Source organism: Oryctolagus cuniculus, chromosome 1 (genome assembly GCF_051225735.1).
Source record: "Oryctolagus cuniculus isolate XC-2025 breed Fujian yellow rabbit chromosome 1, ASM5122573v1, whole genome shotgun sequence".
NCBI classification, from domain to species: domain Eukaryota; kingdom Metazoa; phylum Chordata; class Mammalia; order Lagomorpha; family Leporidae; genus Oryctolagus; species Oryctolagus cuniculus.
The window spans coordinates 94,216,187-94,243,357 of NC_142867.1; the positions used below are offsets into that span (position 1 = coordinate 94,216,187).

General features: G+C 41.4%; 1 protein-coding gene across 3 annotated transcripts; it reads left to right on the forward strand.

Moving 5' to 3' along the window:
- The first annotated feature begins 6,924 nt into the window (after positions 1-6,924).
- BIRC3 (baculoviral IAP repeat containing 3) lies at positions 6,925-26,525 on the forward strand. 3 transcript variants are annotated; one of them, XM_008262123.5, is made up of 9 exons: positions 6,925-7,221; positions 10,124-13,310; positions 13,420-13,519; positions 17,766-17,844; positions 18,721-18,769; positions 21,081-21,323; positions 25,017-25,271; positions 25,906-25,947; positions 26,071-26,525. In XM_008262123.5, exons 2-9 carry the CDS (start codon positions 12,458-12,460, stop codon positions 26,262-26,264), a joined length of 1,815 nt encoding a protein of 604 aa, XP_008260345.3. In that variant the 5' UTR covers positions 6,925-7,221; positions 10,124-12,457; the 3' UTR covers positions 26,265-26,525. The 3 variants fall into 3 exon arrangements, with proteins under 3 accessions (XP_008260345.3, XP_002708629.3, XP_089168272.1); XM_002708583.6 differs by having other exon boundaries at positions 7,061-7,227; XM_089312146.1 differs by having other exon boundaries at positions 7,207-7,776.
- The last annotated feature ends 646 nt before the right edge of the window (positions 26,526-27,171 follow it).

The following is a 27,171-nucleotide window of genomic DNA, read 5'->3' on the forward strand; positions in this document are numbered from 1 at the left end:
GACAAGACAGGATGGGTACAGGAGTTCTGCTGTGTTAGTCATGGCTGGGGAACTCCCTGGTTGAGACACCAGGAGGTTATGTACAATCAATGGTCACTTCACCACTGGATCCATATGCATTTAGGTCACCTGATAATGACCGTGGTGACGATCTTGGGTCGCAACTAAAACTCATATATTGCTAATGGGAATGTAAATGATGCAAACACTTGAAAAAGTTTTGGCAGTTTCTGTTAAAAATAAATTTATGCCTATGCAATGATAACTCCACATCCAGGTATTTATCCAACAGAAGTGAATTCCTACATTCACAAAGAGATTTGAACTAAAATGCTTATAGCTTTTCACAAGGTTTTAATCCAGGAAACAACCCAAATATCCATTAAGAGGAGAATGGATAAACTACAGCATATTCATAGAATGAAATAAAGTAAAAATTAAGTGAAAAGAATAATAGTGATGAAACAGGGAGCCAGTGCTGAGGCTTAGTGGGTAAAGCTGCCACTTGCAGTGCCATCATCCTACAGGTGTGCCAATTGGAGTCCCAGCTGCTCCATTTCTGATCCAGCTCCCTGTGAAAGCACTTGGGAAAGCAGCAGAAGATGGTCCAAGTGTTTGTGCCCCTAGACCCACGTGGGATACCTGGAAGAAGCTCCTGGCTCCTGGCTCTAGATTGGTCCAGCTTCAGCCATTGCAGCCATTTGGGGAGTGAACCAGAAGATGGAAGTCAGTGTCTGTCTGTCTGTCTCTCTCTCCCTGTCTTCCTCTTTCCCTGTAACTCTGGCTTTCAAATCAATCAATAAATCAATCAATCTTCTTAAAAAATAGTGATGTGGGGCTGGCTCTGTGGTATAGTAGGCTAAGCCTCCATCAGTTTGTGTCCCAGCTTCTCCTCTTCTGATTCAGCTCTCTGCTTATGGCCTGGGAAAGCAGTGAAAGATGGCCTGAGTCCTTGGGCCCCTGCACTCACAAGGAAGACCTCAAATAAGCTCCTGGCTCCTGGCTTTGGATTGGCCCAGCTCCTGTCTTTTTGGCCATTTTGGAAGTAAACTAGTGGGTGGACGACCTCTCTCAGTGTCTCTCCCTCTCTCTGTAATTCTGCCTCTCAAATAAATAAATAAAATCTTTTAAAAATTTTTTAAAAATGATGAAACAAGTATATGTTGAGTGAAAGAAGTCAGTGGAGGTATATATGGTATGATTCCAGTTGTATGAAGTTCAAGAAGAGCCACACCAGGTCTATAGCATTAGAAGTCATAATAATGGTTGTAGGAACTGGTGATGATAGTAAGATTATAGCTAGGTATTGACTGGAAGAAGGCATAAAGGATTTTTCTAGATGATGGAAAATGTTCTTGGTATTCTGGCTGATGATTACCTGAGACAAATTGTCATCTGCCAGAATGCTAGAGCTGTACACTCCAGATCTGTGTATAACTTACACTGTGAAAATACACTTCATTATAGCACTCCCAGGATAAAATAAAACAAGCCACTGTTTCTAAGAAGCAAGCTTCATCATATTGAGAAAAGGATTTGTGTGTGAGTTTCATATTCATTGGCACTTGTTCAAGGATGATCTAATGGCATTCTATTTGCAAGATGTCATGAATTGACCAACGTGCCAGGAAATTCTTGGCATTTTTGATGACTCTTATATTTACTTTGGACTCAGAACAGCATGTTCCCTGTTAGATTTCACTTTTGCTTTAAGTTCTAGATTCCTGGGTAGAATTTTTACCTGTAAAAATTAAAAAAAAAAAAACAACTTATAATGAGGAAAGCATACAACATTCTTGTTATGTAGAATTCTTCCCAGAGGGAAAAAAATTTTTGGTCATGACTATTCTTAGGGTAAAAAAAAATTCTAAGTGAATTTAATGAGAAGATATTGAGAAACACTCCTATTAGAAGTAATCAGAATTCTAAGGAATGGAGTGAAAACTCCACTTTAAAAAATATTTATTTATTTGAGAGGAAGAGTTACAGAGAAAGGGAGAGGCAGAGAGCGAGGTCTTCCATCCACTGGTTCACTCCCTAAAATGGCCACAAAACAAGAGTTGAGCCCATCCAAAGTCAGGAGCCAGGAGCTTCTTCTTGGTCAACCAAGTGCGTGCCGGGGCCCAAGTACTTGAGCCATCTACTGCTTTCCCAAGCCATAGCAGAGAGCTGGATTGGACACGAAGCAGCCAAGACTTGAACTGGTGCACATATGGGATGCAAGCACCATAGGCAGAGGCTTAATCTATGACACCACAGTGTGGGCCCCAACCCTCACTCTTAAATTGCTCACGCAGTGACAGTAGAGGAAAACTGGCAAACTAGAGATACTAATGTCTATATTTATTTACCTTGTTGCTTTTCGTAAATATTTCCTGGCTTACTTCTGTCTCTACAGCAGTATTTGGAGTGAAAATATATTTAGGTAAGTTGGATGCTGAAAGGAAAATGCAAGTTTTTATATAAAATATTTGGGATATACCAAGGGTTAGAAGGAAAATGGAAGTTATGTTACACTATTACAATTGTGGATGTGGTTTAGAATAGAGAAAGCCCCAGTGGATTCATTGGTTCCATTTTCTTTTTTTTTTTTTTTTTTTTTTGGACAGGCAAGTTAGACAGTGAGAGAGAGAGACAGAGACAGAGAGAAAGGTCTTCATTCCATTGGTTCACCCCCAAAATGGCCACTATGGTTGGCGCTGTGCCTATCCAAAGCCAGGAGCCAGGTGCTTCCTCCTGGTCTCCCTTGCAGGTGCAGGGCCCAAGGACTTGGGCCATCCTCCACTGCCTTCCTGGGCCACAGCAGAGAGCTGGACTGGAAGAGGGGCAACCGGGACAGAACCGGCGCCCCAACCAGGACTAGAACCCAGGGTACCGGCACTTGCAGGCGGAGGATTAGCCTAGTGAGCCGCGGTGCCGGCTGGTTCCATTTTCATTAGTCAATAAAGACTTAGAACTGAAATAATATGGTGAACATATGCAACTTAAAAATATACAGGAAACAATTACTTTTTTTTTTTTTTTTTGACCAGCAGAGTGGACAGTGAGAGAGAGAGACAGAGAGAAAGGTCTTCCTTTTTGCCATTGGTTCATCCTCCAATGGCCGCCGCGGCCAGCACGCTGCGGCCGGCGCATCGCTCTGATCCGAAGCCAGGAGCCAGGTGCTTCTCCTGGTCTCCCATGCGGGTGCAGGGCCCAAGCACTTGGGCCATCCTCCACTGCCCTCCCTGGCCATAGCAGAGAGCTGGCCTGGAAGAGGGGCAACCGGGACAGAATCCAGCACCCCGACCGGGACTAGAACCCGGTGTGCGGGCGCCACAAGGCAGAGGATTAGCTTATTGAGCCATGCGCTGGCCTGGAAACAGTTACTTTTTAAAAATAAATAAAATTGTGCAAAATTTTGTGAAGGAGATGTGTTGATCTGCTTCATTCATGATAGATCTGATCCTAGATCTCATTGCCAATTTGAAAGGACTTGGGAATCAGAGTCAGTTTCTTAGACTGTCTTGACACTGGGGTAAGTGTTCCTTTGGGTGTATAAAGGTGTACCAATGAGAATGAGGGAGCCCAGACAGTTTCAAGGAATCACCAGCCTGATCCTCAGTGTTTCTGTGTAGTTTTTCCTAAAACTAATCTGCCTGAAAACAAAGGCTGTCACGGGTTTGGGCTTGTTCTGTCTTCTCACCTCACTTTTCCCAGTGGTTCTCACTCTTCCTCCAAGGGGCAGACTCACCTCTCACCCAGCTTGGGTTTTACAATGATGCTCCTATTGCCCCTGGTTGTAAAAATCTCCTTGACTATTTGAAATAATTGGTGTTAATGTTGAGAAAATAAGTTACTCTAATACCTAGATAGGGGGTTGCCAGATAAAATACAGGACACCTAGCTATGTTTGAGTTTTGGGTATCTATTGAAAAGTTTATTAGAACAAATTGTTCTGTGCTTTAATTTGCTAACTCTGGCAATTCTATCTGGATAACAAAAGTTCAGTGGTTTCTGGTTCATTGATCTCAAAATTTAATTGTTTCACTCATAACTAATTAAATTTAAAAACAATTAATTTGAGAGAGAGAGGGAGAGCTCCCATTCATTTGTTCACTGCTCAGATTATGCAGTGGCTGGGTATGGGTGGGGACTGGGTTGGGCCAAAGCTGGGAACTAGGAACTCAACCTGGATCTCCCATGTGGGTGGCAAGGACCCAGCTACAGGAGCCATCACCATGACCTCCCAGGGTCTGGAGCCAGAGCCAGGGATTGAGCCCAGGTACTCTGAAGTGGAATGCAGACATTTTTTTTTTAAGATTGATTTTATTTATTTGAAAGACAGAATTACAGAGAGAGGTAGAGACAGAAGTCTGCCATCCGCTGGTTCACTCCCCAGATGGCAGCAATGGCCGGAGCTGTGCCAATCCGAAGCCAGGAGCCAGGAGCTTCTTCCCGGTCTCCCACATAGGTGCAGGGGCCCAAGGACTTGGGCCATCTTCCATTGCTTTCCCAGGCCACAGCAGAGAGCTGGATTGGAAGAGGAGCAGTCAGGATGAGAACCGGCACCCATATGGGATGCCGGCACTTCAGGCTGAGGCTTTAACCTGCTGCGCCACAGCGCCAGCCCCAATGCAGACATCTTAATTACTAGGTTAAAATGCTCATGCCCTATCTAAATTTTTTAAATTATAAATCATGAAATGATATCTGAAAAATAAAACATCTACTCAAAGGGTTGTGGGAAATTGCTAAGGCAGTATTTCTTCTGGGCCTATATACTTATTTAGGTGAAAAAGATTTTAATATTTAGGATCTGTAGAAATGCAAATAGGGAACAGAATCTATGCTGAGCTCTATTATATTCTAGCAATGTGTAATATTCATGAATGCATACATACTTGAATGATTTGTTTCAAATACACTGGGAGCTGCAACCCTTCATAATAAAATTTTACTTATCTTTAAAATTATTAACATAATATGTTTATATTATTTTGAACAATTTTATACTAGAAGTAATGACACTGATATCAATGGTATTACAATCAATGAGGAATTTCTTGAATACTTTGAGTTTTGTGAACCCAGATAAACAATTAGATCTTGTATTAGTTTCAGAAATATGTGAAAGAATGATCAGAAAAGATATCTAGCATGAATATATGAGATACTTCAAAAAGTTTGAGGAAATGGAATTAAAAGATAAATCCATTTATTTAGTTTAATGATTTATTTGTTTATTTGTTTATTTGAAAGGCAGAGTTACAGAGACAGACAGAGAGACACAGAGATCGTCCGTAAACTGATTTACTCCTCAAATGGCTGGGCCACACTGAAGCCAGGAACAAGGAGCTTCGTGTGGGTGGTGGGAGCCCAAGGACTTGGGCCGTCTTCTACTGTGTTCTCAGGCTCGCTAGCAAGGAGCTGCAAGTTGAGCAGCCAAGAATGGAACCAGCGCCCATATGGGATACAGACAGCGACTTAACTCAACTGCGCCACAATGCCAACCACAAGATAAGTTCATTTTGCTGCCAAAAATTTTGAAACACATGCTTAGTTTTTTCACTATACATATTTTTCATAAACTTTGAAGACCCTTTCTACTATTAGCTTTCTGTAGGGGAACTGGGCTGTCCAAGAACACAAGGCAGTAATGCATTCTGCAGTTATTAAAGATGACCAGACTTAGAGTTTAATGGATGATGCTGGGTGCCAAATGGCTATGGTGTTAAGAGTCCATCACATACATCTGAAAGTGTTATGTCAATTTTTATTTTAAAATATCAGTATTTATGCTTTGCAGTTCCTTTGCAACTATTATGTTTTGATGTTAAATGAAAAATGGGTAAGGGAATGTAGAGTTTGCAAAATTCTTCTGGTGGGTACATGACTAGAAATGTATAAAGATCATGTTTTTTGGTTTTTTTTTTTTTTTCAAAGATTTTATTTATTTGAAAGGCAGAGGTGACCCAGAGGTAGGCAGAGACATCTTCTACCTCCATTGGTTCACTCTCCAAATGCCTCCAGTAGCCAAGGCTGGCCAGTCCACATCAGACACTAGGAACTTCACCTGGGTCTCTCGTGTGGGTGGCCAGGGGCCTGGGCACTTGGGCCATCATCTGCTGCCTTCCCAGGCTCATCAGCAGGGAGCTGGATGGGAAGAAGAGGTGCCGACCTTGGAACCTGCAGCCTGGTATGGGATGCTCACACCCCAAGCAGCAGCGTGGCCTGGTTGGGCCGCAACCTCAGCCCTCTGCCTGCATGCCCCAGAATGAAGTCCTGAGTACCCCTGGTGGGCTCTGCCTTTGGTCGGTGACTACCGTTGTTCTACTGGAAAATGTTAAATTCAGATAGGCTCTCTTTGCCCATCTGGAGCCTTGGCCAGTGTTGCCCTTAGTTAAGAGCCTTCAGTGTGCTGCCTAGGGAACATGGAGGAAAACAAGGCCCTGTAGTTAGACACAGAGGCCTCAGGTTTCCATGCCAACCTCACTACAACTTAAAGGCCTCCCTTGTGAGACAAAAGGCTAAAAAAAGAGGAATTTCTTCTTTCTAGCCAAGTCCACCCTACTTGTTAAAAACCCCACCCAAAGAAAAGAAGACAAAATGGAAAGCCTTTCAGTATAGGAAATAGTCATTTCAATCTTTAGAACAGTAAAAAATAAACTGAAAAGGAAAGCTGCATGACTTTTTAACATACCCTACATTTCCTTTCAGCTCTATTATAATCAGAACTAAAAGTAAAACTAACAAACGATTTCACAAATTTTCAATGTATTTGTATTTTTTTTAAATACTGAACTTCTCGAGGCCCCTAGAGAAGGCTGGAAAGTCTGACCTTTTGCACCTGCCAAGTACATGCCCATGGGAGGGTAGGGGTCAGGGTGAGGCTGACCACCATTCTGCACTGGTTATCAAGATTTCCTTCCACCCAGGAACAATGGAGCAAAGGTCTTGCAGTAAATACGTTAAGCAAGAGTCATCTTTCAGGGCCACGGAAATCCCCGACTGGGTTTGCCAGGCCACTGATTAAGGGGAAGTATGTGTGGTTATTACCGCTGGAATTCCCCTAGGTCCTAAAAGGAAAGCACCCGCGCTCATGCAAAAGTGCAAGAGCTGGTGGGGAAGCGGTGTGTCTGGCGGAGGCCTTTAAAGGCAGCCACAAGCGGGGCGGCAGGTGTCACTCGCGGGGACCCAGCTCGTCGGTGTTGGCGCGGTCGGCCTAGGCGACAGGCTGCAGTGAGTGTGCGTGTGCCTGTGTCTGTGTCTCTGTCTGTGTCTCTGTGCGCCCCTCCGCCCACGGCGCGGGGAAGAGAGGTGGCTCCGGGCGAGCGGCTGCCGAGCCTCTGCCCGCCCTGCCGCCCGCCCAGGGGTGCTGGCGCCGCAGCAGGATCCGGCGGGCTTCTCTCCTTCCTTCCTGTTCCATCCCACCTTCCTGCCGGCTGCAGTTTCTATTTCACTTAGGGGTGCACCAGTGGAAATGGTGAAGCTTTGACATCTCAGTTCGATTGCCGGGAAGTGTCACTGGGGCTTGGAGGGTTCCAGATATGCTTCAGGACAAAGCCCAAGCTGGAGCTGGACGCAGCAGTCTCAGTAAAATACTTAGGGAACCGGCAGAGGGATGCTCCTGAGCGGTGGTGGCACATGCACTTGCTTGGGGTCACCATGGAAACCCAAGGGGGCTCTTAAACCAATCAGTAAATTGTTGGAGGTGTTTTACTTAATGCCAAAAGAACAATTCTAGTAATTTTACATGTATTTTTCCTGTTTGATGATCACCATCTTAAGAAGCAGGTACTGTAATGTATTCTGCCTTTTGATACTGAGGCTCTTGTAGATTTACTTGTCTAAAGTCCTGCTCTTGCTTAGGGGAGACTGGTTGGTATTGGATAGCACAGACGTCTGGCCCCAGTGCCTGACACTAGGCTGAGCAGTCTTTATCATTAATGTAAAATTGATGTCCTCAACCCCAGGCAGATGAGGGCACAGCAGCCATGCAGAACTTTCCTCAGGTTAGCAAAAATGTTGGCTAAGTTTCCATCTGCAGCCCAAAGGTCAGGCTTTAGGTGGGATCCCAAGTCCTGTGGATGCTGTGGTTGGGGGGGGGGCTGGAGGGGAGCTGAGGCAAGTTCCTGTTCTGAAGGAGCCTGCAGTCCAGAGGAGGCAGAAGGGGAAAGTTCAGGTCCTCCATCCTCAGAGAAATGAGTTTGTTGAGTGCCCAAAAGCGTAGGGACTCCCAGTGACCAGGAGTCAGGGATGCTGCCCACTGGAAATTCTGACCTAGGAAGAGAGAGGGCTGGGGACACAAGCTGCCCTGAGGGGGAACTGCCAGAAAGGAAAGAGGAATTCCAAGGGGGTGGTGTTGGAGCAGCTGGGCCCATTGCTAAGAGGAAGTGGGCCCCAGTGGCAGATGCAAAACTTCCCCTTGGTTCTAGCAGAAAAGCCTTGGTGCTGAGAGTAGTTGCCATGGTGCTGGTTGTACGGAGTAAATGAGAGACAAAACACGGACAAAATTAACCGTAGACACAGGTTCGGTTTGCTCACTGAAAAAGGCAGGTGAGACACAGGGCACTGGCTGCAATGGAAAGTGGATTTGTTTTAGTTTGTTTTCACTTGAAAGCTGAAACTTAAGCAAGATTGTTACAGGGAATGAAAAAGGCCAGTGGAGACTAACAGTTGAAAAAATGAGGGGAGAAGGGCTGAAAAGATTTCTGAGGCAGGAGGAGAGGATGGGGTCCCATAAAGAAGCAGCTGGGGTGGGGGGTTGTGAGCAAAAAGACATGGTTATGAGAGCGTGAGAAAACTGTTGCTCCTTGACATCCCTTTTCCTTGAGAAATAGAAAGCAAAACAGTGCTCGATCGTGGGATGGCAAGTAGTGAGGGAGAAAGCAGAGGAGGGTACTGAATGGTTAGAAAGGAGCTGGCAGAGGGCAGGTGGCTAGGGAGCTGCCAGGGCCCGGAGTGCTGGTCCCATTCTGTAGGGCAGTAGATGGAATCCTGCAACATTTGGATGTCTGTGTAGGGAATGGGTAAGGCAGAGGTTGAATTGATCCAAAGGTAACGTCTTAGCCTATTTTTGTGTATTGGATGTTGCCTAAATTTCCACAAACATATGCTTTGTTTCCATACCAAATCTTCTTTTATAGCCTTTGAAATATATTTCATAAAACATCTATATAATTTATGCATAATATAAAACAAATAAAATCAATTTTAATAATATAAATATATGGTCTTTTAAATATAGGTATCAGAGCTTCTTTGAGATAGTCTTCATCTCCACAAAGAAATATGCTTCCCTCTCATTTTTCTCCAAATATGTGTCCCTCTTTGTCTACCTCTCATTTGGTTACTATTGATGGACATGAGAGTTGTAAGAATTTCATGTTTCTTATAATTCTATTGTAAGAAAAATAACAGTGCCAGGTGAATGACAAATAGTAACTGACGGTCTCTGTGTCAGGCAGTCAAAATACAGTGCCAAAGTGGAGAGCAGGTGCCCCGTCTAAAAGGTACAGCTGGTGCTCAGCTCTCTTGCTAGGATTGCCAAGCAGGGATACAGGGCCGAGCTGCCAGATTCTCATGTTTTGTTTTTATTTTTGTTTTTAAGAGAAGTTTTGAATCTAGAATGTCTTAGGAAATCTCTTACATTGAAAAATGCGGCAATTAACTTACTATAAGATTTGAAGATATTGTGGTCCAAAAAAAACCTGGTTTGGAAAATTGGCTTTCTATCAATGTTAATTTTCTGGTCTCTATAATTATACTATGGTTATAGAAGATGTTAACTTTGGGGAAGCTGAGTGCAGAGTATGTGAATAGTCTTTTTACAAGTTTTCTCTAAGAATAAATTAATTTTAACACAAAAAGTTAAAAAAATTAGTAAGATATTATAATCTAATTCTGTGCCAGCCTAACATAGTATGTCTCCTGGTCACAGGATATTTCTGGTCTTTATCTGGGATTTCGTGGTTCCTGCAGTGTCTACTATATCATCTTGTACATAGCACATACTCAGTACAGTATTGATAATACTGTGCTAGTATTGTACTCTATTTGGAGAAAAAAATGTTTTAAAGTTAATTATATTACATCTGTGAATTATTTGACTTTTAAAACTGTCTCTCTTTTTTAAAAACAGGTTTACGAAGGAGGAAAACCGTTTTGCTTCAAGATTTTTTTCCCCTAATTTCTTCTACAAATCAAAACATCTCAACATGGAGGCTTAATTCCCTTAAAAGGGACTTAGTCTAATCTCGGGAGGTAGTTTTGTGCATAAATAAACAAATTAATCAATTAACCGGCATTTTTGTTACAGAAGCCAAAAAGTGTTCATTTTAAAATTTTGATCTAATTATATGAGGTATAACTGTATGAGTTTGATTTTGAATTAGATTTGTAGGAGTAAAGAATAGGAGTGATTGTAGCTGGGGCATACTATTGAAGCACTCTTTTGCAAGATTGGCTTGGCAATTTCCTGCTGACTGCTGTGTAGAATAAAACAACAAACCTGTATTTGTGAAGATTTAACAATGATCGACAGTTATCTAGAACAAAAAGTCAATAGTCAACACGTGGTAAAATTAGAGAAGTATGCAATTGAAACTTTTGATCTGTTAAGAATTTTCTGCCAAGAAATGTCAATAACAAAATATTTTGATAGGTACAACAAATTTAGAGGAAATAGGAAAGATAAACGTGATGACTGGTGAAGAAATTATCCAGTTGCAAGATTTGTTCAAATGGGCTGTTATTTCTGAGGATGATGGTAGAATGGTTACCTTTTGGTAAACGAACAAAGTGACTTGGAAAGCAAATCTGTACAAAGACAGTGATAAATCTAAAGAAAGGTTGTATAGCCATGTGTGAAATCTTGGCCGAGTGAAAGGACTGATGAAGTTAGACACAGTGACTTCCCTTTGCAGGAAGTATTCATGGGTAGTGAGACAGGATGTTTCTCCCACCACCTGGACACAGAGTACTGAAATCTGCAGTTAGAAAACCCCAACATCTGTGAGATCAAGGAAACCATGCTTGCAAATCACTGATAGAAAAATCACAATGACTTGTTACTGGTCATTGAGAGTATTATTGTCAGAGAACTCATTTACCAATGGCTAGTAAGTCATAATTGGGAAATTCTGAATTTTGACAAGGTTTCTGCTGTTCAGATGGTAAATTTATTATTATTTTTGTGTTGATACATTCTGGTTCGAGGTATGCTATCTGTGAAGTAAGTTCTGCCCCAAACTAAATTTGTGTAATTTGACTATCCATTTTAGACTTGCCACTTTCTGTCTTTTGAACTGTTTTTAAAAAAAATTCAATTCCAGAGTGGAAAATTTAATGTTGGCTCTAGGGACAATTAGGAAAACAAAATTGTTTAAGCAGGTGATAAGTTGAATAACTCTACCATGTTATCCCCAAACAAAACATCTGGAAAGGATTCATTATTTTATAACCATATCCGAATTATCTTAAGAAAATTTTTGTTTAGCCAAGGGAACACAATATGTAAAATGACTCTGTTTTTCCAAAAGAACCCTGAATATAGTAATTTAGTGCAATTTTGTTATTGGGGGCTTGTGGCACAATCTCTGTTTGCAACACCTGTTATTTACCATAATTATAAGGGGTATTTTCAGGGTCAAGCCAACCATGCCTTTAGGATGACAAAGCAGTAATGTTGAGTTGCTTTAACAGCATGAAGTTGGGTCCAAAAGACCAACCAAGCAAATATACTAATCTGATGATTTATTTAAAATAGAATGTTTATTTTTTTCAAGATCTTAGAGTATCACTCCAAGCAAGCATGTTTCTCATGATCTGTGAGGAAGTGTACCTTAAGAAGTAAAGAATGCTGCTAATTAAAAAGTTTTGCCATCAGTGGTTAGACAACTGTCAATAGCAGGTATTCAAACAGGCACCTTAGAAGCAATGGAAGATCGTAATTCTTTTCCTCCTTTGACTTCGGTCTCATGCTTTTTTTTCTTTTTCCTGGCAAACAAATTTCACAACTTCCAACAAGCTAAATAAATATGATTTGAATATGTTGCTAGAGACCTTTGTGGAGCACGGCTTTGTGCCATGAAAAGCAGCTTGCTTTGAAGTCATTTTGTCTTTAGTTGAATGCCGCTGAAGCAGGAGTTGACCTGTGCCCGGCACTCTGTGGCATCTTGAGGACCTAGAACACTTTAGCTTCTATCAAGTTTGAGTTAGCTTTTGTCACAGGTCACTCATGTTTTCACTGTGTGTCAACAGGAGTGTATCATGGTGTGGTGAGGCGTAACTGTCTGTTAAAAATATCTGTCTAGGACGTAGAATCTTGCAGAGCTGAAACTCTATACTCAGAGAAGAAAAAAGAATGAATGATTTCTTATTTTCCATGATGCTCAAACTAAGGAAATCAAAAGCAATGCACAAAACTACCTCCCCAGAGAAAGACTAGTCCCTTTTCCTCTGCTTACATTTCATCATGAACATAGTAGAAAATAGCATCTTTTTAGCGAATTTGATGAAAAGCGCCAACACTTTTGAACTGAAATACGACTTTTCGTGTGAGCTCTACCGAATGTCCACATATTCCACGTTCCCTGCTGGGGTCCCTGTCTCGGAACGGAGTCTTGCTCGTGCTGGTTTCTATTACACTGGAGTGAATGACAAGGTCAAATGCTTCTGTTGTGGCCTGATGTTGGATAACTGGAAACAAGGAGACAAACCCATCGAAAAGCACAGGAAGTTGTATCCTAGTTGCAGCTTTGTGCAGAGTCTCAACTCCGTCAACAATTGGGAAGCAAACTCTCGGTCTACTTTTCCCTCTTCCGTCACAAACTCCACACATTCATTCCTCCCAAGTTGGGAACACAGTGGCTATTACAGCGGTTCGTATTCAAGTCTTCCATCAAATCCTGTAAACTCCAGAGCCAATCAAGATTTTTCTGCCTTCAGGGTGAGTCCCTACCACTCTGCGATGAGTACCGAAAAAGCCAGATTACTCACCTTCCAGTCGTGGCCATTGACCTTTCTGTCACCGATGGATCTGGCAAAAGCAGGCTTTTACTACGTAGGACCGGGGGACAGAGTGGCTTGCTTCGCCTGTGGGGGAAAACTGAGCAACTGGGAGCCGAAGGATGATGCTATGTCAGAACACCTGAGACATTTCCCCAACTGTCCATTTGTAGAAAATCAGCTCCAAGATGCTTCGAGATACACCATTTCGAACCTGAGCATGCAGACCCATGCTGCCCGCTTCAAAACATTCTTTAACTGGCCCTCGAGTCTTCTAGTTCATCCTGAGCAGCTCGCGAGCGCAGGATTTTACTATGTGGGTAAGGAACTTGACCTGAGAACAACAAAATTCAACATGTGGGCTCTCTTGTACATTCCAGTGGTCCAATGATACATTTTTCCTAAGTGTTGGTCCAAAATTCATTTCAGGTCACAGTGACGACGTCAAGTGCTTTTGCTGCGATGGTGGACTGAGGTGCTGGGAACTGGGAGATGACCCGTGGGTGGAACATGCCAAGTGGTTTCCAAGGTAATTGTTGTCAAATTCTGTTTGCAAACTTTGTGATTGTTCTTCGGTGGGATTTATGTGTTGACTTTATAATTAGCCATTATTTTACCTTGCCTCCCTTTCAAAACACATCTGTGAATAAGTTGGCTAGTTAAATAAATAACTACTTGAATTTTGATGGATTTAAGGGAAAGAATAAGTAGGTTTGATTTTATTTAATTTTTAAAGGAATATATATTAAAATAATTCATGTTCAGAGTAAGAACAAATTCATACATGGTAGAAAAGTGCAGAGAAAGAAAATTAAAATGACCACGGTTGTTATTTTGGTGGACATCCCTCCAGATGTCCCTTTTTTAAAGATTTATTTATTTTTTTATTTATTTGAAAGGCAGAGTTACAGAGAGAGAGACTGATTGACTCCCCAAATGGCTGCAAAACCAGGGCTGGGCCAGGCTGAAGCCAGGAGGCAACAGCTTCTGGGTCTCCCATGTGGGTACAAGGGCCAAAGCACTTGGATCATCTTCCTGCTGCTTTCCCAGGCACATTAGCAGGGAGTTGAATCAGAAGTGGAGCAGCTAGAACTCAAACCTGTGCCCATATAGGATGCTTATACTGCAGGCCAGGGCTTTAACCCTTTGCCCCGCAATACCAGCCCCAAGATGTCCTTTTTTAAAGAAAAAAAAAAATAGAGGCAGAGAAAAAGCAAGAAGGAGCAAGCAAGACAAAGTGCTCCCTTTTGCTGGTTCATTCCCCAAATTTGCCACAATACCTGAAGCCAGGTTCCCACATACGTGGCAGAGAATCAACTACTTGACCCATCACCTGCTGCCTTCCAGGGTCTGCATTAGCAGGAAACAAATTTGGAGCCAGAACTGGGAATCAAATCCAGGCACTCTGTTGTGGGATGTAGAGTGTCTTGATGGCTAGCCTAAAGGCCTGTCCTGCAGATATTTCTTTTTCTTTTCTTTTCTTTCTTTCTTTTTTTTTTTTTTTTTTTTTTTTTGACAGACAGAGTGGACAGTGAGAGAGACAGAGAGAAAGGTCTTCCTTTTGCCATTGATTCACCCTCCAATGGCCGCCGCGGCCAGCGCGCTGCGGCCGGTGAACCGTGCTGATCCGATGGCAGGAGCCAGGTGCTTCTCCTGGTCTCCCATGGGGTGCAGGGCCCAAGTACTTGGGCCATCCTCCACTGCACTCCCTGGCCACAGCAGAGAGCTGGCCTGGAAGAGGGGCAACTGGGACAGAATCCGGCTCCCCGACCAGGACTAGAACCCGGTGTGCGGGCGCTGCAAGGCAGAGGATTAGCCTAGTGAGCCGTGGCGCCGGCCCAGATATTTCTTGATGTATATGTACATAGATACATATATGTATATAATTTTATATGAATTAGATGTTATATGTAACTTTGTCAGTCCATATATGTTTTGAGCATATTTCCTTTCATTAAACTATTCTAGGTGCATAAAATAGTTGAACAAAACAGAGACCTCTGGTATTTTATTTTTTGGTTTTGTTCAAAGATTTATTTATTTATTTGAAAGGGACAGTTACAGAGAGGGAGAGAGAGAGAGTGTGTCTTCCATCTGCTCATCTGCTGGTTCACTCCCCACATGGCCACAATGGCTGGAGCTGCATGGATCCGAAGCCAGGAGCCAGGAGTTCTTCCGGGTCTCCCACATGGGTGCAAGGGTCCAAGGACCTGGGCCATCTTCCACTGCTTTCCCAGGCCATAGCAGAGAGCTGGATCGGAAGTGGAGCAGCCAGGACTTGAACCCATGCCCATATGGAATGCCGGCACTGCAGGCAGTGGCCTTTACCTGCTACACCACCGTGCCAGCCCCAACCCCTGGTCTTATAAACTTACTTTATAGCCGTAAGGGACAGACAGTTTTAAAAAGCTTACATTAGATAGCATGTTGCAAGATAATAAGTGCTATGGATAAAGAGAAAAAGGAGAACAGGGAGACAGAAAGGGCCAGGCAGGCTGCAACATGAAACGCGGTGTCAGGGTCTATGTAGACTCATCTCATCTGTTCTCATCACTATTCACACTTTACTGTCATGTCTTACACTTTGGATTATTCTACTCTATGCTGTCCTTCTTATCTCAGTCAGGTGACCCATAGCTATAGTTTTTCTGGTCAAAATTTTGAGTATTATTGAATGTTGATTACTAAACTTGGCATTCTAAACTTCCATTATATATACATTTTTAAATATAGTACTTTATCTTCCTTTATAGCAATTTTGTGCTCTCTAACTACTGCAGATTTAAAGACTTGTGAAGAATGTTGGCATTGGGCCTAAGACGTTGGCTAAGACACCCACATCCCATGTCGGACTGCTTGGGTTTGATACCTGTCTCTGGCTCCTGACTCCAGCTGCCTACCAATGCAGAGCCTGGGAGGCAGTGGTGCTGCTTCAAGCTATTGGATCCTTGCCACCCACATGGGAGACCTGGATTGTGTTCCTGGCTCCTGGCTCCTGGCTCGTGGCTCCAGCCCAGACTTAGACCTGGCAGTTGTAGACATTTAGGGAGTGATCCAGTAGATGGGGACTCTATCTATCTCTGTTGCTCTTTCTGCCTCTCAAACAAATATATATTTTTTTAATTATGTAAATTCCCAAGAACACTACTTAAGGGACTGGCCTTGCAGGTTAAGCTGCAGCCTGTTACGTGGGCATCCCATATGAGTGCTGGTACAAATCCTGCTGCTCCGTTTCTGATTCAGCCCCCTGATAATGCACCTGGGAAAGCAGTGAAAGATGGCTCAAGTGCTTGGGCCCCAGCCACCCATCTGGGAGAATCGGATGGAGCTCCAGGATCCTGGCTTCCACCTGGCCCAGCCCTGGTTGTTGCGGCCATTTGGGGAATGAACCAGTAGATTGAAGATCTCTTTCTCTCTCTGTATTTCCGTCTCTCTCTGAAACTGCCTTTCAAATAAGTAAATAGATCTTTTTTAAAAAATAATAAATAATTTAAAAACAGCACTTACATAAGTATTATGAAAAGTACTAACTTTCCATTGTGGTAATTTGGTCATATACATAAATGAATGGCAAATTTAATTTGCTATTGTTAGGTATTTGTTTTGTACTTAAATTTGAAAATGACTGCATATTATCTAGTCATTGCCAAACTTGTGAGTATCTGGCATGAGAAAATGTCTTGTTCCCTCCTTTTTTCCTCTCTTGTCCTTGTTTGTGCATTTTCAGCTTGTAAGCTCCAGGGATGAGCAGTATCATGTGGAGGATTTTCTACCTGCCTTCCTGTCCTTTGTTTTTAGTGTCATGTATCAGGGTGCTTTTAGGAACCACAGAGTAGTTGAACAGAGCAGCGAGAAGCTCCAACAGAGCTTCTTGTCAGAGCAGGCAGAGTACCAGTTAATTCTTCCTCTTGTTATATCAACTTGCCTTCCACTGCAGTGTCTCTTCCTCCTTCCCACATACCAAATCAATGGTGAAGTGGTCATATGTTTACTGATGTTCATTTGAAATATCGACCAGTCCACAAATGGCTGGATTATCTCTGCACAAATTAATATAAATGGTTAAGGCTTTTCAAAATTAGCTGAAGCATACAGTACACTGGTATTTATAGTAAGATCAATTATTAATCAAAAATTATTCAGTAATATTAAATAATACTAATTTTGTAAATAATTCAAACTGTATGAAAAACTTCCTAGTAAACTGGTAAGTAACAACTTTTTAAAAAGATTTATTTATTTATTTGAAAGGCAGAAGCAGAAAAAGAGAGAGAGAGAGAGGTCTTCCATCCGTTGGTTCACTCCCCAAATGGCTGCAACTGCTGGAGCTGGGCCAATCCTGGAGCTTCCAGGTCCCCTATGCAGGTGCAGGGGCCCATGGACTTGGGCCACTTCCACTGCTTTCTCAGGCCACAGTAGAGAGCTGGATTGGAAGTGAAGCAGCCAGGACTTAAACCGGCGCCCACATGGGATGTTGACACTGCAGGTGGAGTCTTAACCTTCTAAGCCACAGTGTCAGCCCCTTATAGGTTAATTTTATGAAAGCTTTTTTGAAAGAAAAAGAAAAGTATAAAATCAGTTCCCTCTTGGCTAGGATCTATTTATTATATTATTCTAACTTTAGATCAGTGATCTTAAAAGACTGTGATTTGGGGCAAAGACTTTATTGGATTTGAAATGGGATAAACACCAAAAGATGAAGAATTTGCATTATTACATTGGCATTTCACCTTTATAAAATAAGCTCCCAAACCTTTATTTTGTTTATTTTTCAGGTGTGAATATTTGATAAGAATTAAAGGACAGGAATTCATCAGTAGAGTCCAAGCCAGTTACCCTCATCTACTTGAGCAGGTAGGACATTTTTTTCCTTCTTATTATTTTTTTAAATTATTGGCTAATAAGAGAGAAGTTATTTTCTGTTAATTACAGAAGATGGTATTTTAATGTTTTAAAAAATATTTTTTTATAAAACCCAAAATTGTCTTAGAAACTACTATTTGGAGAAATGTAGATTCATAATTAGTAACATTGTAAAATTGAATTTGGTAAGTTTTTCTTTAAGTGTTTCTCTGATCAAGTTGCTATAAATTAAACTGAAGGGGGAAAATTGGCAACAATGGTAGCTATAGTAGTTTTGCTATATATATTTTTCTTAAAAATGTTTAAGAATTTTGTTGTTCTTTCTGGTCTTCTTGGGAAAGCAATTAAGAACTTATACAAAGGCATTTCATGAAAAAATGGATAAGCTTATTTTTATGCAAAACAACTTTGAAATGCATGCAGTTTTTCATAGTAAGAATTTTCCATAATAAGTATTTTGCATGAGTTTTTGGAAGACAATACTCTTATAGTTTGATAGTTAAACTCTTCCTAGTCATGGTCAGTGGAACTGATCAAAGGTGTAACTTATCTCAGAGGATGACCCAGGGAAGGTGAGATATGGAGATGGAAGACAAATCGATTGCTTCATGGATCGCTGAAACAGCGTAACTTTTCCTGCTTAATGAAAATAGATTTGTCAAGAAATACATTCACACAGAAATTCTATTCATTTTTAGTCTAGGGAATAACTTTTGAATCTAAATGAAATGTTGCTTGTGATTAAAAGTTATTTTGCTTGTAAGCAAGTCCTTTTTCAATAAATTGAATAAAACAGTTTATTTACTTATTTTTGTTGTGATGGTAGGGTAATATTTGTATTTTAATTTATATAAATTTCCCCCATAGCTGTTATCCACATCAGACACTCCAGAAGATGAAAATGCAGAGCCACCAAGTATGTATATTGACTGCTGCATTGAAATACAATTCTTTGGTGCTATTAAGATTGAAGTTTGATCATAAGAATAATATACACTTGTATTAGTTTATGATACATTTTCAAATATACTCTGTTGGTTTTGCTCAAATTTGAGTGCATATCAGATTTGCCTAGAGAACTTTAAAAATATTGTCGATTTCTAGTTTCTGCTTCAGACCTAATGAAATGAATCAGAATATCTAAGTGTGGGACTTGAGCATCTTTGGTTTCATTTTATTTTTTAAATGTATTTGGTTTTTTGACAGGCAGATTTAGACAGTGAGAGAGAAAGGTATTCCTTCTGTTGGTTCACCCCCCAAATAGCCGTTGCGGCCGGCGCTGCACCAATCTGAAGCCAGGAGCCAGGTGCTTCCTCCTGGTCTCTCATGCGAGTGTAGGGCCCAAGCACTTGGGCCATCCTCCACTGTCTTCCCGGGCCACAGCAGAGAGCTGGACTGGAAGAGGAGCAACTGGGACAGAATCCTGCACCTCAACCGGGACTAGAACCTGGGGTGCCAGCGCTGCAGGCGGAGGATTAGCCTAGTGAGCCACGGCTCCAGTCCTTATTTTATTTTATTTTTTTGAAGATTTGTTTTATTTATTTGAAATACAGAGTTACAGAGAGAGAGAGAGAGAGAGCTCTTCCATTCACTGGTTCTCTCCCTAAATGACCGCAATGGCCAGAGCTGAGCTTATCTGAAGCCAGGAGCCAAGAGCTTCTTCCAGGTTTCCCATGTGGGTGCAGGGGCCCAAGGACTTGGGCCATCCTCTACTGCTTTCCCAGGCAAAGCGCATAGCAAAGAGAAGAGAGCTGGATTGGTACTGGAGCAGCTGGGACTCGAACCAGCACCCATATGGGATGCTGGCACTGTAGGCTGTGGCTTTAACCCACTGCACCACACTGCTGGCCACATGCATCTTTGGTTTTAGTAAACTACATGCAACTAGCTGTGGTAAGAAAAGTGAAGTGTAGTATGTGAGTACATGGGGGACATTTTTTAAAAAAGATTTATTTTCTTTATTTGATAGGCAGAGTTACAGAGAGAGAGAGAGAGAGAGAGAGAGAATCTTCCATCCGTTGATTCACTTCCCAGTGGCTGCAGTGGCCAGGGGTAGGCCAGGCCAAAGCCAGGAACCAGGAGCTTCCTCTGGTCTTCCATATGGATGCAGGAGCCCAAGCACTTGGGCCATCTTCTGCTGCTTTCCCAGGTGCATTAGCAGAAAGCTGGTCAGCCAGGACTTGAACTGACACTAATTTGGGATGTTGGCATTGCAAGCAGTGTCTAACCTCCTGTGCCTCAACACTGATCCCCATGAGGAACAAGTAACCCAGACTCAGAAATCCGAAGAGGCTTTGTATTAGCAGGGAACCCAAAGGAAGAGTAGGAATTAATATGACAAAGGGAGGAAAAGAGAATTGCAAGTAGAGAGCACAGCATCTGATAGGCCTAAGTGAAATCTAGAAAAGGCACATTTGAAGAGCTGAACAAAAGGAAAGAGTTTCAAACAGATAAAGGAGAGAAGCAGGCCAGCAGTAAAGTGGTCAGCACTGCAGGCAGAAGTTGATCCAAGAGCCGACAGTTTTGGCAAGGGAGGAGGCTGAAGAGGTCAACAGGATCCAGACTGCATGAGAATTTGTAAGCCATGGTTAAAGATTGGATTTCATCCTAGGAGCAGCAGCATTGCTGGTGGAATTTAATGAGTATAATGCAAGCAGATCTGTGTTTTTATTTTTTAGATTTATCTACGTATTTTAAAGAGTTAGAGAGGTAGAGTGAGAGTGAGAGAAAGAGAGAAAGAGATCTTCTATCAGCTGGTTCACTCCCCAAATGGCTACAACAGCCAGGCTGGGCCAGGCTGAAGCCAGGAGCCTGGAGCTTCATCCGGGTCTCCCACGTGGGTGCAGGGTCCAAGCACTTGGGCCATCTTCTACTGCTTTCCCAGGTGCATTAGCAGGGAGCTGGATTGAAGGTGGAACAGCAGAGACTGGAACCAGCACCCATATGGGATGCCAGCATTGAAGGCAGTGGCTTTACCCACTACGCCACAAAGCCAGCCCCAACTCTTCATTCTTATGAGGGTTGATTCTTGGCATGAATATTTCAGATCTAAATACATATTTCATATTCCTACTTTGGTGACTGAAAAATGTGTATAACTTTAAATTTAACAAATATAAAATAGTACCTACGCATCCTCTGGGTTTTATGTTTCTGATAATGCAGTAACTTTCAACTTTAAAAATATGCAGATGATCCTATTGGGTGTGAAATTCTTTGTTCTGTAGTTGTTCATTTTGGACCTGGTGAAAACCCTTCAGAAGATGCAGTCATGATGAATACGCCAGTGGTTAAAGCTGCCTTGGACATGGGCTTCAGCAGAAGGCTAGTGAAGCAGACAGTCCAGAGTAAAATCCTAGCCACTGGAGAGAACTACAAAACCATCAGCGATCTTGTACTGGATTTGCTAAATGCAGAAGATGAAATAAGGGAAGAGGAGAAGGAAAGAGCAAGCGAGGAAAAAGAGTCAGGTACTCGTATTGACTGACATACTCTCTATTTCCATAGAGGCTTGAGCATCACCCCATGGAAGTTACTGGAAATACACACTAATCAATTCAGCCAACCTAGTCAGATTTTCTTATTTTTAATATTCTGAATTCAAATTCTGGAAACTTACTTCACATTGAATTATATTTGAATTGGTCATTAAACTGAAAATGTATGCAGTAAATGAAAAGCATATTTTCCTTAATTCATATTTTTACTCTGAGTGGTTGACTCTGTATGCAATTATTCAGGGTACACTTTTGATCCCGGCTAGTTGCTTGTTTCCCTCTGCTATTAATTAGGATACGATCAGGGAACATTATTATCATCGTTGATTATCAGCATAAAGGTATATCTCAGCTAGTGATTATACATAAATTCACAAGTTAGCATTAAGTCCCTACCTGTCCACACAAGTACTGTGTTCTCTTTCAGGGTGCTCTTTAGTATTTAGGGAGTCCAGGGATGCTGTGTCACTTTCTTTAAAGACAAGTTGCCCAAGTCCTGCCATGCTGCCTTGCGGGCTGCTCTGTTCTCTCCTCTTTTTTCTTTCCAACGTCTCTTCCTCTGAGCAGTTCCGTCCTCTTCTCTGACTGCTATCATTGCTGTGGCCTAGGCAAAGAGAAATGCTGTTGTCTTCTGTGCCATGCTTTCCCAACACAGCTGAAAACAGACTTCACCTTCCACAAGCGCTCACTGGTGATTTAGGGATCATGGAAGGAAATTACATTACAGATGAAAATTTACAGCTGTAACTAGATGCGAATGCTCTTGGTACCCCAACCCTATCCTCATAAATTCCTCTGCTGGCTTCTGGTTCCTCTCTGTGTAGCTCTGGTCAGTTAGCAGCAAATGACTAAGAAAATCCCAAGCATTTCCCTTATCAAAGCTCAAGCCCACAGATAGTTATCAAGCCCAGAAAGAGAAAAGGAGTACCCATTATCTGTGCCCAAGACCATCTGAAATCTATTTCTTTCTAGGATGATTGACAGTCCAACTGTCCACTCCATTCAGGGATAAATCTGTCCCTGCCCATGAAGATAGATTTGTCTTCTGTCCCGTCCAGACATACATAATAAAACTATAGAAATGTAGCTTTATCCATTTACCAAAGTGTGGATTACTCAGTCCTAAACACCCCAATGCAGCAGCAGCACAGTTGAAGTTCCTGTTTGCCCAGCCTCCATTACCTCCTTCCTTAGGAGGTGAGGATTAAACAAGAATGCCTTTCTTGAAGTGGCCTTCTCACTCTCAGTCATAGCCATGGTGTCAGCAGTTGTTCGGAGAACTCTCATCTCTGCAATCGTTGCAACACCACAAAATCCAAAGCTATCTACCCGTAGAATATTTATTTCTTCCACAGAAAATCAACTTTCTTTCTTCCTAAACAAGACTCTAGAGGTGACCTCAAGTCAACAACACACAGTGATTTACACTGTCAAAACAAGAGTCCTAGCCCCTCAGCCTCATCATGCTGTCTCCACTACCTTCGTGTGGTGTGTTACCCTGGGTACTTGCTAAGTCTTTTCCGAATGACTTAATGAATCATGAAGTTCATGATTACTTTGCAGTTTCCGAAGATGAGTGGGTGGTATGTGACTAACCAGGTGATTTAGGATTTTTTTTCCAGAATAAGAGAACAATATTCTTTAAGGGAATATTCAAATCTTCACAATTGATATGCCATGAAACAGTCCATGACTTTGAAATGAGACTTTTTCCCAGCTACTGGCAATCAAATTTTAGAATTCTTAAAAACTTTGAAGAATTCATTATAGTCGGTTATGTAAATGGTAATTAGAAAAATAAATCTTAGATGGAAAAGCTAATGTACTTTAACACTAATAAATTATACTTTTATTTTCTAATATATCACTACCACCCTAATGAAGACAATTTAACAGATTATATTAAGCTCCACATCTCTACTCTTTTGCTACCATTTTTGAGTTCCTATTCTAAATCACTAAGGATTTGTTGTTCATTTATTCACCAGATATTTATGGAATATTGATTCTGTGCCAGGACTAGGGCTAGTCTTTTCTCACTTGATTCTCAGAGAGAGCTTCAAATATCTTCAAGCACATATCGGTAGCTATGACCTTTTGACTAAGAAATACTTTTAAAGATGGTTATACTTATTGGTCCTGTTACTTGATAGAGGCAGTGTGTCTAAAATAAAATCTAATAATCAACTCTTCTAAAATAATTCTTCAGATGATCAAATTTGTGCCATTAACTAGGTTATGAAAATGGCTTTATGGATCACAATAAACTATATGATAATTAATAAATATAGATTCATGAGTCATATTATAAAGAGATCATAACATTATTATCTAAAAATACAGGTTTTTTTAACCATTAGAAAATCTAGATCTCAAAGGGAATGAGATGATCCTGTAAGACAAGAAGGTAGTCATTGACAAAGGGGGTTATTTCTCAAAATATTAGTGCCATTTCCTCCTTATCATAAAATAGGTAGTGACAATATGCCGAATTTGGGGAAATGATTAAACTTTCAACTTAATGTGAAATATTGAAGACATTTTATGGAAGAATGATATTTTAAGAAAAAATTATCTTGATTTTACCTTTCCCCTTTTGACTAGATTGAATTGAAATTTCAGTTTTATTAGACTCTAACTTTTATTGGGTTAGGGTTTAGCATAATTGCAGAATGGTCAAAAGCAGGTGTTGTGACACTGGACTGCCTCAGTGTGACCTCTACTACTTGTGTGTCCTTTGACAACTTATATTTTTTGTATTGTTGTTGAAGATTTATTGGGGCCAGCACTGTGGCGGAGCGTGTAAAGCTACCGCTTGCTACATCAGCATCCTTATGGGTGCCAGTTCAAGTCCCGGCTGCTCCACTCCAATCCTGCTCCCTGCTAATGTGCCTAGGAAAACAGCAGAAGGTGGCCCAAGTCCTTGGGCCCCTGCACCTGGAAGATCTGGAAGAGGCTCCTGGCTCCTGGCTTTGGTCTGGCCCAGCCCTGGCCACTGTGGCTGTTTGGGGAGTGAAGCAGCAAATGGAAAATCTCTCTCTCTCCCTCTGTCTCTGTAACTTAAAGAGATTTATTTATTTATTTGAAAAGCAGAGGTACACAGAGAGGGAGAGAGATCTTCCAACTGCTGGTTCACTCCCCAAGTGGCTACAACAGCCAGTACTAAGCCAGGAGCCAGGTTCTTCATCTAGTGTATGGCTGGAGTCCAAGGACTTGGGCCATCCATCTGTCCTTGCTTTTCCCAGGCCATTAGCATGAAACTGGATCAGAAGTGGAGCAGCTGGGACATGCCCTGGCACCCATATGGGGTACTGGTATTATAGGTGGCAGCTTTACCCGCTGCACTACAATGCCAGCCCCAGTAACTTATTTGCCTCACTGTGACTGCGTTTTCCCAATGTGTTAAAATGAGGCATATACCTCAAAAGGCTGTTGTAAAGATGAAATGTGTTAACACATGTAAAGTGCTTAGTCAGTGTTCAGGTTAGAACTTATAATCAGCATTATTATTAGACACAGGGGATCAGCTACCCCCAAGCCTAGCAAGGAACATCAGTGCCTATCTGACTGTGAATTAAAGGTGGATTTCATTCAGTTACATTCAAGCATGGGAGGAAGTCTGTGAGCAAAGTTTAAGCATGTTTGTTGTTTTCTTCTTTTATTAAGATGATCTGTCGTTAATTCGGAGGAATAGAATGGCACTTTTTCAACATTTGACTTGTGTGATTCCAATCCTGGACAGTCTTCTAACTTCTGGAGTGATTAATGAGCAAGAACATGCTGTTATTAAACAGAAAACACAAACATCTTTACAAGCCAGAGAACTCATTGATATTATTTTAGTAAAAGGAAATATTGCAGCCACCGTATTCAAAGATTGTTTACAAGAAACTGACCCTGTGTTATACAAGCATTTATTTGGTGAGTGCTAAAAAATTATTTCTGGGAATTTTCTATATCAACTGAAAGTAGTCTTTCACTAATAATTTATGATTATTAAAATTATTTGACAATTCAATTTAATTTATAAACATTAATTGCAGCCGGTGCCGCGGCTCACTAGGCTAATCCTCCACCTTGTGGCGCCGGCACACTGGGTTCTAGTCCCGGTCGGGGCGCCGGATTCTGTCCCGGTTGCCCCTCTTCCAGGCCAGCTCTCTGCTGTGGCCCAGGAGTGCAGTGGAGGATGGCCCAGGTGCTTGGGCCCTGCACCCCATGGGAGACCAGGAGAAGTACCTGGCTCCTGCCTTCGGATCAGTGCGGTGCGCCGGCCGCAGCGCGCCAGCTGCAGCGGCCATTGGAGGGTGAACCAACGGCAAAAGGAAGACCTTTCTCTCTGTCTCTCTCTCTCACTGTCCACTCTGCCTGTCAAAAAAAAAAAAAAAAAAAAAAAAAACTACACACACACACACATTAATTGCGTAACAGATTGATAACTGTGTTACCTTGATATTATTCATATTTTTGCTCCAAAACTAAACTGTTCATTTAAAAATATATTCTAGAGATAATATTGGCTTCATCATTGTAATGATTTTTCTTTTTCCCTCCTTAGTGCAACAGGACATAAAGTACATTCCCACGGAAGATGTTTCAGGTAATAGCATTAACACTTTAAAGTCAGTAGAAAACATTGCTTTTATTTTCTTGTTTTTTTTGTTGTTGTTGTTGTTGTTGGAAGAGAAGCAAATAACTGTTAAAAATTCTTTTCTTCTCTTAGATTTACCAATGGAAGAACAATTGCGGAGATTACAAGAAGAAAGAACATGTAAAGTGTGTATGGACAAAGAAGTGTCCATTGTGTTTATTCCTTGTGGTCACCTAGTTGTATGCAAAGATTGTGCCCCTTCTCTAAGAAAATGTCCTATTTGTAGGGGTACAATCAAGGGTACAGTTCGCACATTTCTTTCATAAAGAAGATTGAAACTTTGTTATACTTTAGAATTAATGGATTAAATGTATCATAGTGTTTACTTTTACACTGATTTGATAGTGATTTTGATGTAAATGTTTTATTACAATTCAGAAAACTTTTTGTAGAAATATGCCTACATAAATATGTATCTAGAACATGTGGCCATGCATATTTTAGATAACAAGACAATAATAGGCTTTTGTTCTTATGAACAAAAAATAGGGACAACATTATAAATAAAATACTCAGTGAAAACTGCAGCATTACTGAAATTATAAGTGAAGCAACATTTAAGATATTGGAGTTTTATCTTTCAAAATTTTAAATATCTTGGGCTTTTGTTGAATATTAACAGGAATTCCTTGCATTTTTTATGTATAAGTCAGCATCCTATACATAGAAAGTCTTGATATTTGTTGAATGATTCTTTTTAGGAACATGGTGGTTTTTTTTTTTTTTTTTTTTTTTGAGGAATTCCATGAGGAACAGTTTATTAAAGCAATAGAAATTACTCTTTACCTTTATTTCACCCGCAGACCTCTTCCATACTTCCATACTTCCCTAAGACCTCCTCAGGGCTGAGCCCCAGCTTAGGTCCCTTCCTATAAGATGTTTCTTCATTTATAATGGTACAGCATAAAGATCAACACACCTGGCTTTCATCTGTAGCATTTTATGGGATGCCTGAGACAAAAATCAAACCATCTCCTCAGTAAATTTGTTCATTTTTCCATTGATTCATTCCGGATGTCTCTCGCCATCCCTACCCATGGGGAAAAGCCCCTCATCTTACTCTCACCACTTGAGTATTTATTCTGGAACTTAGTAGCCCTTGGCACCAATAGCTTGTCCTGGTGAGGAAGTGTGTTCTGTTTTGTTAGGACGGCAACATTGCCTCCATTACAT

Coding starts and splice junctions, on each gene's coding strand:
- BIRC3 (XM_008262123.5), top strand. CDS start 12,458: ATGAACATAGTAGAAAATAGCATCTTTTTAGCGAATTTGATGAAAAGC. Junction 13,311..13,419: donor CGCAGGATTTTACTATGTGG/GTAAGGAACTTG, acceptor AATTCATTTCAG/GTCACAGTGACGACGTCAAG. Junction 13,520..17,765: donor CATGCCAAGTGGTTTCCAAG/GTAATTGTTGTC, acceptor TTTATTTTTCAG/GTGTGAATATTTGATAAGAA.